Below are 18,889 nucleotides of genomic sequence, written 5' to 3' on the forward strand. Positions count from 1 at the left end.
CACACGAACGATAAGCTAATTGCCATTACTACTTTATTTTATCCAGCCACTAGGTAGAGAGAGAGAGAGAGAGAGAGAGAGAGAGAGAGAGAGAGAGAGAGAGACCCTCCAAAGCTGCATACCCTCCAGAGGCTGTACAATAATGATTTAAAACAGAGAGAGAGAGAGAGAGAGAGAGAGAGAGAGAGAGAGAGAGAATCTATAATTTAATGGCGTCAATTCCAAAGTTAAATCATTGTTACATTTTAAAATTGTATTCACTTACTAATGATTATGGTTATATTTATTTCCTCACCTAGACACCTGAGCGCAGCGCGAATATCTATTTAAGTGTAAATAATTTCTATTTTTAATACTGAAAACTCCATTTAGCATCTGAACGCCTCTGTGTGGGCGGGTTTGGTTCCCGCATACGTAACATTTAAAAGTAAAATCAAAGATATACGGTATCTTAAAAAAAAAAAAAATTATCTATACTAACCACTAACACACTGCATACCGATTATGTCTTTCTTACTCTGGAAAAAAAGAAACAATTATATAAAATATAACCGATTATATCTTTCCTACTCTGGGAAAAAAACAAACAATTATATAAAGTCATACAATCAATATCGTTCGATTTCGTCACATACCGGAGAACGAACTGAAATAATTCGACCAATTTCAAAGCGAGCCCTCTAACTCCATCGAAAATGGACCTAACGGGAAGTAAACGTTCTTGCCATAGTTACGAATAACGTTTTTTCTCATTCCGTAGCTGTATAAGCAGCAGCAGTGGTCATCACTAAATGCTGAACGGATTTCCTACTAACGAACCACTGCTTATACGATTAGTACTTCTGTAATTGCTACGTGATGTAAACTATTGCATTTTCAGTTTCCAGATCATAATCAAAAGCTACAAATACATATAAAAAAGAACTATTACTGTCAGAATGCTAATATATTCATTATGCACTCATGCGTTTGTCGTGACTTCTGTTTATGCAATTATTACATTATGTATTATAACTAGGTTTGAAAATAAGCTTTTCTCGTGATGTGCAATAATAAAAATCTTAGACTACATAGCCAATAACCAAAATAATCCGTAAATTCTGCATGAAAATATGTGATTAAAATCATCTGATATTACGCGAATTTCACCCTTCTTGTCACAGACACCAACTACGAAAGCTCATTTTTCATTCATATGCTCATACCTCACCAATTTTAACAAACATTATGCATACATTCTAATGTGCAACAACCAACAGACGCCGGTCTTTTATCACACAAGGTCATCCTTCAAACAGAGAGAGAGAGAGAGAGAGAGAGAGAGAGAGAGATGAGAGAGGAGAGAGAGAGAGAGAGAGAGAGAGAGAGAGAGAATTACTGAAATTACCGCACAGGATTTCCGGTAAGGTCTGTCCTTTGAACGTCGAAGAGAGAGAGAGAGAGAGAGAGAGAGAGAGATTGCTACGGCAACCATGAAATGTCCTAATAAAAATCATGATCCGTATACCTGAGAATTTGTATACAAGCACTTTCGCATATATATATATATATATATATATATATATATATATATAATATATATATATATATATGTGTGTGTGTGTGTGTGTGTGTGTGATTAGTCATGCACACACACATACAAACTTAAGTAGCCAATTAACAATGCATCCCTCCAACGTGACCATACGTATCATTAAAGCTCTAGGAACTGACAGGACGTTGGCTGAACCCTTTCCTAACCACGCTTAAAGATACATTATCCAGACCACGACCGCCGAATAATAGCCGATTATCATGGCAAGCAAACAACTTCGGTTACGCAATGCCACACAACAAATTTATATCAACGGACACTTGTGTTCCCATTTTTTTCATGGGGAGGGGGGGGGGGAAGAGTTTGTTTGTTGTTGATCGTCTGTTATCAAGTTCTACATATATTTCTTTTGGGTTTTTCTTCGGTTTTACAGAACCGTCTCTGCTTACCTATTGCGTTTCTACCAGAGATATGATAAGTCTAAATCGGCAAGAGTAGCAGACGATATAACTTCATATTAGTAACCATCAGAGAGAGAGAGAGAGAGAGAGAGAGAGAGAGAGAGAGAGAGAGAGAGAGAGGTACAGCAACAGGTTACGTTCCAGCACCAAAAGTGTTGAGTTGTCAATTAGCCCAACTGGGCGTTGCTGGAAACATTTAGATTTTAACTGAAAGGACGATGACTGGATCAAGACAAGACTTAAGAAGAACTAAGGAACAAGGTAAATTTTTAATGGAAACCAAACCGAAGAGGTAGAAAGGTTGATTAGGAGAGAGAGAGAGCAGAGAGAGAGAGAGAGCGAGGAGAAGAAGAGAAGAAAGCCAGAACGAAGAGTAAAGGTTGAGAGAGAGAGAGAGAGAGAGAGAGAGAGAGAGAGAGAGAGAGAGAGAGAGAGAGAGAGAGAGAGAGAGAGAGAGAGCAATGCAAACGAGAGCACACGAGAAAAGGGTGGGCACTTCAAGAGTTCGGAGAGATAAAAGCTATTAATAAAAGTGCAAGAACATGATGAACCTATCAACCGTGGTCGTTAAGTCGTACGATCTAGTCGGGCTATCAGTTTTATCTTCGTTATTTGCCGCATACGATAAGTAGTTGCAACATGGACTACTAAATTAAGTGATCAATATGACTGCTTTACTTTCAGAAGGTTTCCGAGATATTTTACTTGAAAAAAAATAAAGATACAACTGATGAAACCTGAACCCGTGAAAACTTACTATACAAAAGACCTTTGTCTATTTTTAATCATACTTTGAAATTTAATTACATATATACTGCAACCACTTAAGACTTCCTTTCGAGTCGAGATAAACTAGTTTGCTAATCACTCGTCCGGTGCATGATACACTTATCAACGAGAGCACTCCACAATGGCATTCCAGAGTTGTTTCACAATTCGTATACCATCACGTTTAGATTAACGTTACGATTATCGGACACGCCAACTGCCACAGTTCCATGCATTTATAATGTGACATTCTGACAAGTTCACTCTTAAACATTGAAGACTGGCTTCTCTCTTTCTTTCATTTCCTCGTTGAAAAATGATGTTTGTCCTCTTATCTCCAGCAATTCATATACCAGAAATTATTCGCTTTAAAAAATGCCTCCTGCCTCTCCCTCTCTCTCTCTCTCTCGTGCATTATCTACCATATACTTCTGAGAAACAATAAGCGTTATCACCCACCTATCGATAACCCATCAGAAAGCGACTTGTGGGGCCCACTGATAATGCTCCCCTCCCACCAGCGCCCCCCCCCCCCCCCTTGGCACCCACGCACGCCCCCTCTATTCAAACCTCACATTTTCTCTCGCGACCTTCAACACCCGAGAAAAATCTATTCCCTTACAACACTGCCCCATTTGTTACGATAATAAAACCGCTACCAGTCTGCGTACGTACGCTGCAGGCCCCAGGGAATATAAAAATACACTCTTCTTCGAATAAGGCAATTGAAGGCCACTGTAAAAAGTCTGACGACTGAACTACAAATTTCTGTTATTGTATTTGTTTGTGGTTTCATCGCTATATGTTCTACATGGCATTCCAAGACTAGTCTAAGTAATGGGTACCAGGTGCTCATTGGTTAGTTTACTGCACTCCCTCTCACCTGCTAGAAAAAAAAAATGGTATTTCGATTCCCCACCGAGGCAGGTAAAAACCACTATGCATTGTCGACGTATTAAGATTTGTTTGTATATATTTTTGGCACGATGCCAAGTACTGGGACAACTAAGGAGGAAAACCTCAAAACAGTTGCGCTATGAAACAATTGTCAGGAGAGGGTGGACAGTGAGATGGACGAGAGAATATTGAATGGGAGTTGGTACAAGTAAATAAAAGGAATGAAATTAGGTTGCAACTAGGGGCCGAAGGGACGCTGCAAAGAACCTTAATTAATGCCTACACTATAACGGATGAGGTACACTGACGACAGTAACCCCTTTCATTGAAAAACCTGGCTGGGAACCTCATTCCCAAAATAAATGTCATTAAAATGAAAGCAGCTCTTTCAGAGTCCATCTTGCGTGGGAGGGCATTACTACAGTCCTCGCAATACCACGATTCCTATTCCTGAATCGGCATTAAACGAACGGAGGTCGGGGAATACCAGTTAAGACCGGATACTCTTCTTTTCCTACCTAAATATCTACACTTCTCTCTCTCTCTCTCTCTCTCAAGCAAAAACAAAAGTAACTCTCCCCCTAACAAAAGTATCTCTCTCTCTCTCTCTCTCTCTCGAACAAAAGTAACTCTCACTCTCTCTCTCTCTCTCTCTCGAACAAAAGTAACTCTCTCTCTCTCGAACAAAAGTATCTCTCTCTCTCTCTCGAACAAAAGTATCTCTCTCTCTCTCTCGAACAAAAGTATCTCTCTCTCTCTCGAATCAAAACTATCTCTTCTCTCTCTTCTCAACGAACAAAATAAACTCTCTCTCTCTCTCGAACAAAAGTAACTCTCCCCTCTCGAACAAAGTAACTCTTCTCTCTCTCTCGAACAAAAACAACTCTCTCTCTTCTCTCGAACAAAACACCTCGCTCTCTCTCTCGAACAAAAAAACAACTCTTCTCTCTCTCTCGAAAAAAAACAAACTCTCTCTCTCTCTATCTCTCTCTCTCTCGAACAAAAACAAACGCTCTCTCTCTCTATCTCGCTCTCCCTCTCTCTCTCTCTCTCTCTCCCGCGAACAAAAACAAACTCTCTCTCTCTCTCTCTCTCTCTCTTCTCGAACAAAAACAAAACTCTCTCTCTCTCCTCTCTCTCTCTCTCTCTCTCTCTCTCTCACAAAAGTATCTCTTTCTCTCTCTCGAACAAAACTAACTCTCTCTCCCTCTCGAACATCAAAAGTAACCTCTCTCTCTCTCTCTCTCTCTCTCGAACAGAAGTAACCCTCGCTCGCGCTCTCGAACAAAAGCAAATTTGAAAAGTTCTCCATCACAGACAATTGTATCTCGTGCATTCACAGCAGCGCGCAAGCGCGTTCGACCAAATTACGCGCATTAAAAAAATGAGGGTCTTCCTAGCAGGTATACCTTCACAGTGGCTAGGCTATATTGCAAATCGTTGCTTAATGAAAGCTTCCACCGTGGATAATGACTAGAAATCCTCATCCTTGACGCTCCATGACCACTATATTTATGGCGAGGACTCAAGTTTGAGAGAAAATGAAAACCAGCTTTGGTTTACTCGTTGCTGAAAATAATAAATTAAATACGACGTCAAATGACTCAATTACTTTGGTTTTAGAGAATGACTAAGTCTGGTAAAGTATCGTTAAGTGTGTGAGGGTCCTGGTGTGGACCTACGGACTCACAGACCAAGAAAGAATATACGATATCTAATTTTGTTACTCGTAACACGTTCTGTTAAGATCCAACTTCATTCCAACTTTTAGGGAACGAAATCTGCCACGGGAATCATCTATAGCCATCGATCAAGGACAATGCAACCTGGAAAATTATTTAAAAATGTATAACCTAAAAACATTTGAAAATAATAAAATAAAATTACTGAATTCTGAACGACTACCATTTTTCTCGCAGAAATATCAAGTCACGAAATAAACCAAACCATACATTTCTCTCAGCTCTCTTGCTGCAAATCACGCCAGTAATATATGTTATTACAACACACGATACTATAGTAGATTCACATCAACTGTGCATTTGATGTCAAGGCCAGACCCTTTCGACGCTCCTGATTGGCTGTTGATAAGCCAGTCACAGGGCTGGAAACTGTCTCTCTCGAGAGTTCACATGGGTAGGATCCATGTTCCACCTCTCCTGAGGAATACGTCTTTTAAAAGTATCCCCCTGGAGACGTGGAACATACACCCTGCCTATGTGAACTCTTTCGAGACAGTTTCCAGCCCTGTAATTGGCTTATCAGCAGCCAATTCACAGTTGATGTGAATCTACTATATAACCACCACTGAACCCTACTTACGGACAAATCCATAATTTATTGATGTACACATATATAACCATAATCTGGCCTCCCTACATTTATTATACATTCGTCGTTAGTTAATGCTGTATAACCACAAATACATTGTGCAACCTATCACTAAAAACACACCGTATACCTGGAATAAAAAAAATCTAACTTTAAATTACTTTCCATACAAATCTGAAACCACACGCATGACGGGGCAGTTTCTTTTGAACAGCTTCCTACGGTCTAATAATCGTTGAATTCTCCTGAACACGTCCGAAGACATCAAGCATTACGATGGGCAGATTCTCAAAAGTATAAAATCGCATAACCCAACTATATGTTATATTCTCTTAATTTTTTCTAAAGCTACAACACTACAAAATAAGCCGAAGTCTATCTTTACAATTGCAAGGCTGTTCAATTTTCTTTAAACATCATCGTAGTTATTCTAATAAAATATGGCCGAAGGTGTTTATTCTCTAAATTTTGTTATTCTACAAAACACAGCCGAAGTAGTCTTCTACTAAGACAATATTCTCCTCTCGTGTTGTCATACACATCGTATTCTACAAAAGACAACCGAATGCGTCATCTACACTTACAAGGATATTCTCTGGAATTTGCATTAGACATCGTTATTTTACAAAATACAACCCGAATTCTTCAACAATTACAAGGCTATTCTCTAGAATTTGCAATAAACAACATCGTTATTCTACTAGAAGATACAACCGAGTCGTCTTCTGCAATTACAAGAAATAATCCAGAATCTGCCGTAGTCTTATAAAACCTTAATGAAGGCTTAAGTTGAATAAAGCTTTAACAAGGCTATTTCCAAGAACATGATTAATTAAAAAAGGCCAAGCTTATTTCGCAATTAAAAGCCTACATGTCAAATATTTAGTTATTTCACCCAAGCCAAATAAACCCCGATGAAAGCTATTTACCGGAACACGATTGATATCAGGTTAGCTATCACCGCTAATTCTCCAAGATACAGCCGAGGCCCACTGCACGCACAGAGAGAGAGAGAGAGAGAGAGAGAGAGAGAGAGAGAGAGAGAGAGAGAGAGAGTGTTCTTCCGGGATGTGAACACGGCTCGGTGAACATCCACAATCGAGCCGACAAGTTTCTCCATTGACCAAATTCACATTACGCCCCAAGGCTGGAGACGCTAAGCGAGCAGAAAGCCGCAGAGATGAATCCATCAAGGAAATGGGAATCAGTCACGAGAACTGAAGTATAAGGGCAGGGATTTGCGATAGATTCAATCATACGAAAAGGACCAGCGATCGGTGTCAGAGAGGGCAAACTGACCGCTAGAAAAGTTGCGGTAGACGCGCTGACTACAAGGAATTGCGATAGATATTTGTTTGTATGGCGTTTTTACGTTGCATGGAACCAGTAGTTATTCAGCAACGGGACCAAAGGCTTTACGTGACTTCCGAACCACGTCGAGAGTGAACTTGTTTCACCAGAAATAGAGATCTCTAAGCCCTCAATGGAATAACAGAGAATCGAACTCGCGGCCACCGAGGTGGCAGGCCAAGACCATACCGATCACGCCATTGAGGCGCTTCTTGCGATAGATGTCTTAGACGAGAGGGAAATTTGCGATACATAACGAGAACGGACTTTAAAGGCCGTCTTACGAACATGAATTTGCGGTCGAGTCAAATGTTTTTAAGATTGGAACTGTCATCTTTTAAAAGATAGGTAACGTCTTACAAAATGAATGGAGTAAGACCAAATGAGGCATAACCAGTTACACAGACACGTAAGGAATGTTAACCAAAGCCAACTAAGAAAAAAATGTAATGGTTACGTTTCCCCCAAAAAACAATGTATAATTCTTATGTTCTGGTAACACGCAAACTCTCAATAGGCAACGGACAGTTAAGCCATTTATCATTAGAATTCCCCAAATCCCCCCCTCTATCTCTCTTTCCCAGAAATGCCCCCTACACGAAGATCATTAATAATTAACCCAAACACTCCACATGCCAAAGCCTCCAAATAATTGGTCAATATAGATGGGCCGCTTTACCAAGGGTCAACGGAAAAAAAAACCTAAAGGAGAATACACTAATTACTGGATATTTATAGCCCGTCCATTCACTCACCGTAGCCCAATCTTATCAGTTAAGACTCAGATAGGGTGACCGAGGAGGACAAGGGTAGGAGAGGCATGATATAGATAACCGTCACAACTCAACTGAAGGACCTTATAGGGGTAGGAGGTGGGCTAACGACGCCTCTCTTGGTATTAAGAGTCCACAGGTTCCCCCACCAAGGCTTGGTGAGAGCTCTGGCATAAGACCTGTCAAATATAAATTAGACTCCGTGATACGCTTTCCATCAGACTATATGCTACCCGATCAGTCATTCGACGGCGACGTTAAGAAACATACTGAACATTCTTTGCAACAGCTCCCCTTCAAATTTATTTTTTCATATTCAAACTATTCTTTAAGGTATTCGGAATTATAATTTATGGCCCCATTCAAGTAAAAAAAGTCTACGCTTGCGAGCTAACCCCGTGATATTCCCATAAACAAGATAGCCCTGGGGAAAATATTAAAATTTACACTCGCAGTTTGTTAATTACTTACCGAACGAGGCATTACATTGCATAAGACAATTACATTCCCCTCTTCAACAATAACGTCCATTATTCACAAGTACAGTGAAGAACAATTAGTACGAAGAGTGCACACAATATCGCTGTGTGTATACGAATACAGAGAGAGAGAGAGAGAGAGAGAGAGAGAGAGAGAGAGAGAGAGAGAGAGAGAGAGAGAGAGAGAGAGAGAGATTGGCTAGGTTTGAATGGAGCGAGAGGAAATTTTTTTTTTTTAATCTGAAATTGTAACAGCATGTTTCCCTTGCCTAATAGTGTATACACTCGTTTGAGGTAACCCTAAAAAACTATACATAAACTACACCGCCCAAATATAATATATAATTCATTAATGCAATAATCGGTAAATCACAAAGCCTGGCAAGTTTCCCAGTGACAAATGACAACAGACTAATAATTAATTTAGTATAATATTGTGAAACCTTTATGCGATACCGCAATTACAAACCAACATCCGTTGATTCAACTTACTTGAAAAGTATTCCGAAATAAAAATAAATCACTCAAATTCAATCTCAAATATAATAAAGACAAAGTTTTTATATCAATTTTTCAATCATCCATAAATCAGACAATGGCTATAAAAAAAACACACGCACCACTAACAGATCAATATGAAAACAGTAAGGTTAACCCTGTTAGAGCTATAAAAGAAAAATAGTTACCGTAAGGATGCACCCGAAGCGATTAAATTAGTTCATGGGAACGCAACTTTTATTTTCTAGTAAAACATCAACAAAGAGGAGACAATATCAAAGTTCAACGCAACGCTGTCCTAAACCTCACACACACCTCAGCAACAGTCGTTCAGAGAAAACAAACAACCTTGAGACGATTATTTACTTCAAGCCGCTCCTCAGAAGCCCCTCTCAAAGCTGCTGCTGCTGGCAATGCATTAATGTAACCAGGCAGCTTTATGTAATACTACCTGGCCGTATGGTACTAAAAAACTACACAAAAACAAGCCAAAAAGCTATGCCAATAGGTCTAGAATTCTCAATTAAATTTCACGGTTCATTTATATTTTCTAGTTTATTTTGAACCTGGACCAGAAAATGACAGTTTTTCCTTCCAATAAAACCAAGTAGCTTACTGGGGAATGAAAATATTAAGAGTTTTTCCTTCCAATAAAACAAAGTACTTACTGGGGAATGAAAATAGAAGTTTTTCCTTTCCAATAAAACAAAGTAGCTTACTGGGGAATGAAAATATTAAGAGTTTTTCCTTCCAATAAAACAAAGTACTTACTGGGGAATGAAAATAGAAGTTTTTCCTTCCAATAAAACAAAGTAGCTTACTGGGGAACGAAAATATAAGAGATTTTCCTTCCAATAAAACCAAGAAGCTCACTGGGGAATGAAAATATAAGAATTCTGTGTAAAGGGAAAATCTTATAAGTATTACCCAATGAGCAAAATCAAAGAGGCTACGGAAACTAAACTCTCTTAGCCTATCCCGAATTCATTTAAGTTTTGGAATTGAAAAAGACGGAAGCTATAAATGGAATGTTTTCAACACCGTGGCGGTAAAAAAATTAAATAAAATTAAAGCTCGTCGGGTTCAATCTACGTATGCCACTGAATGAAGAGATAGGTTACTGTACACCGATACACCTCATTCGAAGACATGCAATTATATATAATTGATGAAGCACCTCCCGCAAAATCCTTACCCTAATACACAAGGCCCGTTACAATAAAGCGTTCTGAATAATGATCAATCTTTCCAAAGCTGACTGGTATACGTATGAATAAGAATGAAGAGTTAATCCTACCTAGTGTCGTCATCCTGTCTAATCAACAACCATATGCACGTTGTCAGCAACCAAAATAGCGCTCCCAAAAGCAATACTAATGTGCAAGCCACTCACTACACAAGATTAATATTAAGTACTTTTGTCGACACGCTGACAAATACACTCAGGCATTGCCTAATCAATAACTTTTGCTATTGCAGCGGTTTCATGAATGTCAGTCTGGACATATTTGATAACCAGCCTATGAAAATTAACTGATGACTAATGGGGACCAATTTTAAATAATTGTATACAAAGTTTCTGACACTATCCTGTAAAAACCAGTATCACCACTCAAAAGCACCTCCTCAAAAATTCTGTAGTTGGTTCTATTATTTTAAAATTAATATTTCAATGTAAACGGTGTACATCTTTACAAACTATTGATCATACTGCACAGAATAAAATTTACTGTCACCCACACCAAAGCCTTGAAAGTTAATTAGCAGACTGCAGTCACTGCAAGTCTTCATTAACGAAGCTAAATTCCTGACTTCACCCTCAAGTTAATTTTATTTCAAATGTTGATTTTAAGTGGTTTGGGTGTACTGACGAATTGAATAAAACAAGTGTGCCTTCCTCTTATGGACACCAGAAAAATGTTAAAAGCTGAATCTGAGTGGGACTTTTTTTTTTTACTTCTTCAACCAACTGATTGCATAACCAGTTGGCAGGTACAGGAAAAAAAGGCATATCAGATTTTTACTTCATTTTCAGTTACATACTATTACTTAAACTATACTTTCAAAATAGGCCTATTATTAAAATCAGACTTCAAAAAGTCTATCATTTCCCCTCAAAATTACCATTCACGTGGAAATAAAACTACTATTTTTAGGTATCCGAGGAAGGAGCTGCTTAGGCAGCAACGACCTACATTACTTACCTAAACATATACCAGATCAGCAGTCTTGCCATATGTAACGCATTCCTTGCTGTTTAAGTATAACAAAAAGAAGACTGTATGGCTATAACCCTCTAGTCAGTACAATACAATGGAAATTATTTGTATGAAACTTTAGAACAAACAATTTAAGAATGAAGGAAATCATGAATATGACGAGAGGGGCTCTGATACTGGTAATGCAATGGACCCTTACCAACTATTTTTCCATTTTATTAAAAGTACTACAGCAATACTATCATTACAGAGGTATACAAAATTTGTAAGAACCTCATAATCCTCTAAAAATAATCTTGACAGACCTTCACACATTGGTAATAATAATAATTCATTAAACAATACCTCTACTGATGCTTAATGTCAGTGTTGTAAGCCATAATTTGAACTTTTCCTAAGACATTAGGCTGCTTCGGACAATCAGATTGGATAAAAAAAAATAAGAAATAAAGATACAGACAAACTTCACCAGTCAATTTGCTCCTTGCAAATTCACAACAAAATCTCTGCATTTTTTAGGATTGAGTTTCAACTGAAGCAAATTAATATTTCTTGTACTCTTTGCTTTCTTAATTTCAAAATTATACACCCATTATTGTTTTCATATTCAAATTCACGATACGTAATTTTATAGAATTCTATAGAATGTCTTAAAAAATTAAATATTCATATACTCAAACTTCAAATATAAAAATCAAACTACATAAACCAACCTATTATGGCCAGATCACTACCAACCAGCTTAAAACAGTCATTTAAGACCGTAGTTATATTTACGCTCAAGTAAAAATCCTCAATTCAGCCTGTAAATGTTAAAGATTAGATTAGATTATATAATTTTTGGCACAGCCGATGTAAATGTTAAAACCAACAATATTCATGAACTTAATGTGGCAAAGCCATTCTGCATAATAAAATTTATGTAAATCCTACAATAAGTAAGATGACATAACCAAATGTACTTGACTTGGGACTGCCATAGTAATTAGAAAATTATATTACTTATTTGATTAAATACTGAACTTGAAAGTGGTAATGCCAGAGAGGCTGAAGTTTTACTAACACCCAAAAACTGCTAATTTCAAAATTAGGCTATTATAGGATACAGTTACCTTTAAAGGCTATACTAAAAAATATATATTATACGCATACCTAACACTTGGCAAAATTGTTTAAAAAAACTAGCCTAAAAACCAAGAGCTAACATATGAAAAGCTACCCCTTTGTTCTTTTCGTTTTTTAACAGCATACACGAACATCTGGAAAAAAAATATAATCTGCAAATTCACCTAAAATAAAGCTGGTATTGTCAGTCTTACAAAAACATGAACAACAAGATGGCATCAAGAAATAAACCCTTAACACAGCTACAGTAAGCCAGGTTAGTTTAGCAGACCTTAAAACTATCTCATATTTCTCGATTGTTTTCGCTGACCCTCCTTTAATGACTCGTTGGTCCATCAGCTGGACCTCCCTTAGGCCTAATTTATCAAAATCTCGGTCAAGGTAAGGAAAAACAGCCCTGAAAATCAAAATACCAAATCCCTCCTTCAAAGTGGCAAAATTAGCGTCTATGGCCTGTGAGCCGACAGGCTAAATAAGATAAGATTTTGTTCTCGTCTAAGCCTAACCTGTACCGGTTTCTCATATATACATACCCTGGTCCTAGGCAGATAGTAATTAAGGAGTGTGTGCTCGTAAAATCCGGGATGCGCTAGGCTACGAGTTAGGCCTGGCTTAAAATTAGACCTTACCTCTACTTTGTGTACAGAATAAACTTCGTATTGGTTTACGGCTGAATTTTTTTAGGTAACCATGCCAGGCCTACTTACCCCCAATTGTAGGCTTAAGACTAGGATAAGCCTGCTTAGTATCCTCAGAAAAAAAAAAATACCCTACGGCTAACCACTCGAACCAAAACCCAGCGAGCTTAGACAAGCAACGATCATCCTAACGGAAAAACTCCAAATCATCAAAAATTGTGTTGAGTATGGATTAAAACATTGAAAAAGTCATAAAATACGCGAAAAATCGCCTTCAATCCGATATTTCCACGACGATTCCTCTTCCGATGATGTTCGTGTCAAGGTCGGAAACCTAGCGCCTGAACGGGGCACTTTATAAAAGAAACAAGCTCTTTGCCTCACCTCTTTACTATCTATTAGACTATCTTCTTCCGGCGTCCCTGGTAGAGGGCATCCTTGGCTGTCGTCGTCATCGTCGTCCCCGGCATCATTATCGCCTAACAATTTGTTCAGTTCGGGAAAAATGTCCGATTGTAGAGTCTCTATGGCGTCTGTTAGGTGATCACTTTCGCTACAGCCTAAAGTTCTTCTCCGCACTTCGATTGCTGTGCCTAATATTTCATCGAACCCGCTCATTTTTACAACTTGGGTTCATACACGACAGTTTCGAGAGATTGAAAGCAGGCACTGGGTCTTCACTAGAGGCGGCTCACTACGAAAATAAATACTGTTCCCTTCGCGACTACTATCTACTTTGATCACCCTCCATCAGTGCTTCTCATCAGCTGACTGGAGGAAGGTGACCGTTTTCTTCGCTCTTATAGGAGCGCGAAACTTGTTCCCCCCGGGTGCGTTCGTTTCGTTCTCGCCATCCCGTCCGTCCGTCCGTCTGCGCCACTCCTCCCTCCTCCACCCCCGCCGCCGCCGCCAGCGATGTGGCTCTCTGGAAGTAGGTCGGCGCGAACGTTTGAAAAACCTCTTCCGTTGAAGAGTCTTTAATACCTTATTTTTCTATTCACGCGCCTTCATCTAAACGTCCGTTTATACATGATATGTAAATGCCCTTCTGTACCTATTATGTGACCTTATTTTGTTGGTGTAGTTTTTATTCCGTTCAGCAAAGCATCAAGAAGTTTAGGCGCAAGAGTTAACTGTACAGTTAAAGATTGAATTCGTTCCCTTAAGACTCTTATTTTCTATTCAAACGCTTTTCTTTAAATGTCCATCTATATATTATAAGTGAACTTTTGCTGTGGTGTTAGTTTTTATTAGTTTTTCATTCCGTTTACCAAAGTATTTGGACGTTTAGGCGTAAAATGCAACTGCCTAGTTCAAAACTGAAGTCGTTGTTCAAGAAACAACCATTTTTTCGTTTCCACTCCATCAGAGATATTTTTAAGTCATTTGGGTATTCACAAATAGTGGTAGTGATAACTTCCATCAGTATATCAGTAAGACGAACAATTTTCTACTCAAAATATTCTGATACTGTTGTACAGTATGTTTTCTTTGCCGTTTTAATGATGCTAAAAACATTATCATTATTTACACTGTTAAGCCTAGACGGTCTTACACTGGTATTGGGTTCAGTATTGTTCTTTCCGTTTTAATGTGCCTAAAAACATTATCATTATTTACACTGTTAAGCCTAGACGGTCTTACACTGGTATTGGGTTCAGTGTTGTTCTGATTCGTTCGTTTCAATAAAGTAATAATTATATTCGTAAGTTTTCCTCCTAAAAAAAAAAGTCCAGAAAATTAACAGCCAGTTATTTCTGAAACCATCAGAGACCATTTTGCCAGTAAAACGATCAAGAATATCCTTACAATATCCTACATAATTTAATAATATTCATTGTCGCTTCTCGGATTTTCTGAATGTAATATTATGTTTTCCACTAACTTATTAAGTAATTGTAAAGGACCATTTTTATTCTTCCCTTGCAGTTTGCTCTTTAACCTTCGTGTTATGTGCTTTTTTTTCTTGTTTCAAAGTCCCACCACTGAACCAAAGTGGTCTGTTATGAACTGTTATAAATTTCTCCGTCAACGGCCACATATATTCACATTATTCATCCGTTATACACATTTCTTTCTATATTTCCTGCTATCTTCTATAACTACGTTTAAATGAACACCATATCCTGTGAAAACTTAAATTTCAAGTCAATAGCCCCTGTAGGGTTGTTCCATATAAACAGGGGTTTATTTATCTGGATATTGATAATCTTGCAAAGAGGCATTATTTCTAATTTTAAGCGTTTTAAAACATAGAAAAGAAGCTTCATATGCCAGAAATTAGAGATAATTTTCATTCCTGAACAAAGCTTGATAGTGCTAAGAAAGTATGTTTGCCATGCTTTGGTTCTCAAACAGTTACCCTATTTTCTTAAGTGAATGACACCAGGATTAGAGATATTAGTATTTCGACTAATTTTCCATTCACACATTTTCTCGTTTTTATTTTTAAATGATCATCGGCATTTATTATTATTATTATTATTATTATTATTATTATTATTATTATTATTATTATTATTATTATTGATTATTATTATTATTATTATTATTATTATTATTAGATTATTATATTATTATTATTATTATTATTATTATAAAATCTATGAAAACATGTTGCAATGAACGGCTCTTATGACGGTTCATCGACCACCTCACGGTACAATATTCACTTTCGCAATCATCCTTTATCACCGATAAAGACGTTCAAAGGTTACGTATACGTAGGACAGTGGGCTAAGCTTTTTATCCATGACGCGATAAAGTCTCCAAAGTCCAACGGTCACTTTATGTCATATGATATTTTGAAATCGATGCGTAATGAGGTGGTAAATAACAGACCAAAATACCCAATAATTCATTTGCTCTGTCGTTTGCTAAGTGAAGCCATTTGCATTGGCTGTTATCGGCAGCGAGTTTATGCTTTCTATTGCGTAGTGTAATTTTTAAGATGACAATATTTTCGGGGGTAGGGGGACCATGGGATTTGGAGAGGGCCGCCCTTTTCCCTTCTTTCTTCGTGCTTTGGTACTAAAAGGAATGTATAACAAGTCTCCTAGTACTAAGTCTAACTGCATGTGTGACAGATGACAACATCATAATGAAATGAGAATTTAAATATTATCTGATACAGACATATGAAACCATCTGAATGTATTTTACAAAATGCCCCACAAACCATAAAAATCGTGAAATTTTGCATAAATAAAATACTTGACATGGCGTGCAGAATTCAACTTCCGTTTAAACATACATTTTGCAGGACGAGCGAAATATTTAGCTGTAATTTTGGTTTCCTGCACTGAACGACCTCTCTTTCAACGTTCACGTCAGGTATCGAATGCCCTATTTTTCACCTTCATGCGTATCGACCGCGACCTTTGTTATCGGAAGACCTTGCCCTATTGATTCGTATACCATTGCTTCATTAAACACTCCACGATAGGATGGTTATCAAAATCAATGGGCTCGTGGCTCTTAGTCGACAAATGAACACAGTAATCTTCAAGATCTTAAGTCCTTTGCAATATTAATCTTGTTTTTGAGCTTGGTATATTCATAGCCAGTGACTGAACACCGTAATCTTAATCTTAACACTGCACTTTTAGTTACATGACTGAGCATGGTATCTAGGCTAATGACTGGGCACTGTAATCTTAATCTTTGGAAGTTTGGACTGAAATCTTAAAACTGACCATGGCATTCTTAGTCAGTGACAGGGCACAGTAATCTGAATCTATCGGATAAGGATTCATATGTATTTTATATATTCTGTGATCTCCCCAAACTCATCTTCTGGGACAGTTACTACTGTCTTGAACAATGAACATTTTTCCCATATTCACCTTGGAAATTTTTAATTAATTATTTTCTCAAATTATATTCTCATGTAGTTGTAACTTTTGTTTTTTTTGTCTAGTTTCAAGTTTCCTGTATATCACCTTCCTTCTGATTTCTTTTGAACCGTATTTCCAATTTAATCACTCTTCTCTTCCTGGGCCTATAGTTTCTCTCAGCGGAAATCCCTCCCTCGTGTTTACGTTAGTCAGCACTCTGGGGACTTGAGAATATTGACATCTGTCCCATTCTCTAATTTCTCTTAGGCTCGTAGCATCCGAGGTTCATATTTGCCTTTGCTTGTTAAGTCGTTGTCACTTTAAATGCTATGGATGATTTTTTTTTTTTTTTCTACTCTGGTTATTTGGGTATCTTCCTGCATTTTCCCGTATGTATATACTCTATAATATGATATATTTATATATTATATATATATATATAGGGAAGATATATAATATATATATATAGATGTTATACATACATACATACATACATACATACACATATATATATATATATCTATATATATATATATTACATGTATATACATAAATATATATATATATATATAGTATATGATATATCTATTAATAATATAGATGTATATACATACATAAACATATATATATAATATATTTTATATATATATATATATATATTATATACATGTTATCATACATATATATAGTATATTATGATATATATCTATATTATATATATATAGAGATATTATATATATATAACTGTACGTGCAATGTAATTTTCGCCCGGTATAAGTTACAGTACTATTAACTGCAATCAGTATCAAAATTCTATTAATATATAGCCTCTTTTATTTGAGAACTTTTAACTCAGTTACGTTCTCATGATCCCGTGGTATGAAAAATAAGCGTGGAGTTATTTCTTCATATGCCTCTGCAGTCTTACCTCGAAGATAGTTTATGGGGTGCCAGCTTAAATTTATGTCCTCTTAATATTTTCAGAGCTTTTTAGACATTACACGTGTGTACAGGATTACATGAAACATTCTCTCTCCCTCTCTCCAAGACAACCAAACCATGCAGTGACGTTGGCAGTACCATCTTGTTTCGTATTCCGCAAATTAATTAGCAATTCATTGCAATAAATATATCTAAGACGCTTCGTTTCTACGAATAAATAATAACTAAAATCAACTGAATACAAAGAGGCTCGCGATTACTGATAATGACGTCACGGAGATCAAATTATTGGGCTGCTTAATGAGGAATGATTACACAAGCCTCCGTAAGCTGTTGAACACTGTTGTAAATACACTTTTTTTCTAGAGATCAGGAATATAATTACTAACAAGAGACGATATTCCAGCGGGACATATTTATTAAACTTATGAAACTATGAGAAGTTCTTCCTCAAGATTCTTATGTAAGATTGGAAGCAAGGTGGTACTACACATCCTACACTGCTGAGTGAGTCACGCGTCTAGAGTGTGATGTTTAATTCCAAGCCGCCCCAACTTCTTCCGGACTTACACAGAGCTTGATATTTTACGTTATTAAACTTGCAAATACGACAGTCTGTACAATATTAAGCAATTGTTGACATACAAGCAGACTAAGTTTTGCGGAACAAATATTCTATACGGATATTAAACCGACCGGCCTTCGGTGTTAGGTAATACGTACATTGGGGATAGAGCCAACCAAACGCAACGAACGGTTCCATGTCGACCAACTACTTGCACATTTAGGGCTCTTCTGTTGATACTGTCACGTTAATACATATAGCCTCCAACAAAGATATACTCTTTAAGTTCGATCAGATCCCCCAATTTTAATTTATGGTCGCTATTCACGATATATTTTCCAATCAAAATACAATATGACGAGAAACGCCATTTTCTTTGATAGCGATATTCTAACAAGTGGCTTTTGTTTGAAATTTTGTTGGCAAACAAATTTGACGCGCATCAATAAAATACAACAAAGGATAGCGTAGAT

The 18,889-nt window shown here is 37.2% G+C and overlaps 1 protein-coding gene across 1 annotated transcript in view; it reads right to left on the reverse strand.

The window, feature by feature from the left end:
* LOC135196577 (adiponectin receptor protein-like) overlaps positions 1–13,859 on the reverse strand; it is a 41,996-nt gene extending 28,137 nt beyond the window's left edge. Inside the window, exon 1 of the mRNA XM_064223447.1 lies at positions 13,458–13,859. Coding sequence (XP_064079517.1) covers positions 13,458–13,691 — 234 coding nt within the window. The 5' untranslated portion in view covers positions 13,692–13,859. The remainder of the gene's footprint in view (positions 1–13,457) is intronic.
* Positions 13,860–18,889: the final 5,030 nt, after the last annotated feature.

This window comes from Macrobrachium nipponense, chromosome 11, assembly GCF_015104395.2.
Source record: "Macrobrachium nipponense isolate FS-2020 chromosome 11, ASM1510439v2, whole genome shotgun sequence".
NCBI classification, from domain to species: domain Eukaryota; kingdom Metazoa; phylum Arthropoda; class Malacostraca; order Decapoda; family Palaemonidae; genus Macrobrachium; species Macrobrachium nipponense.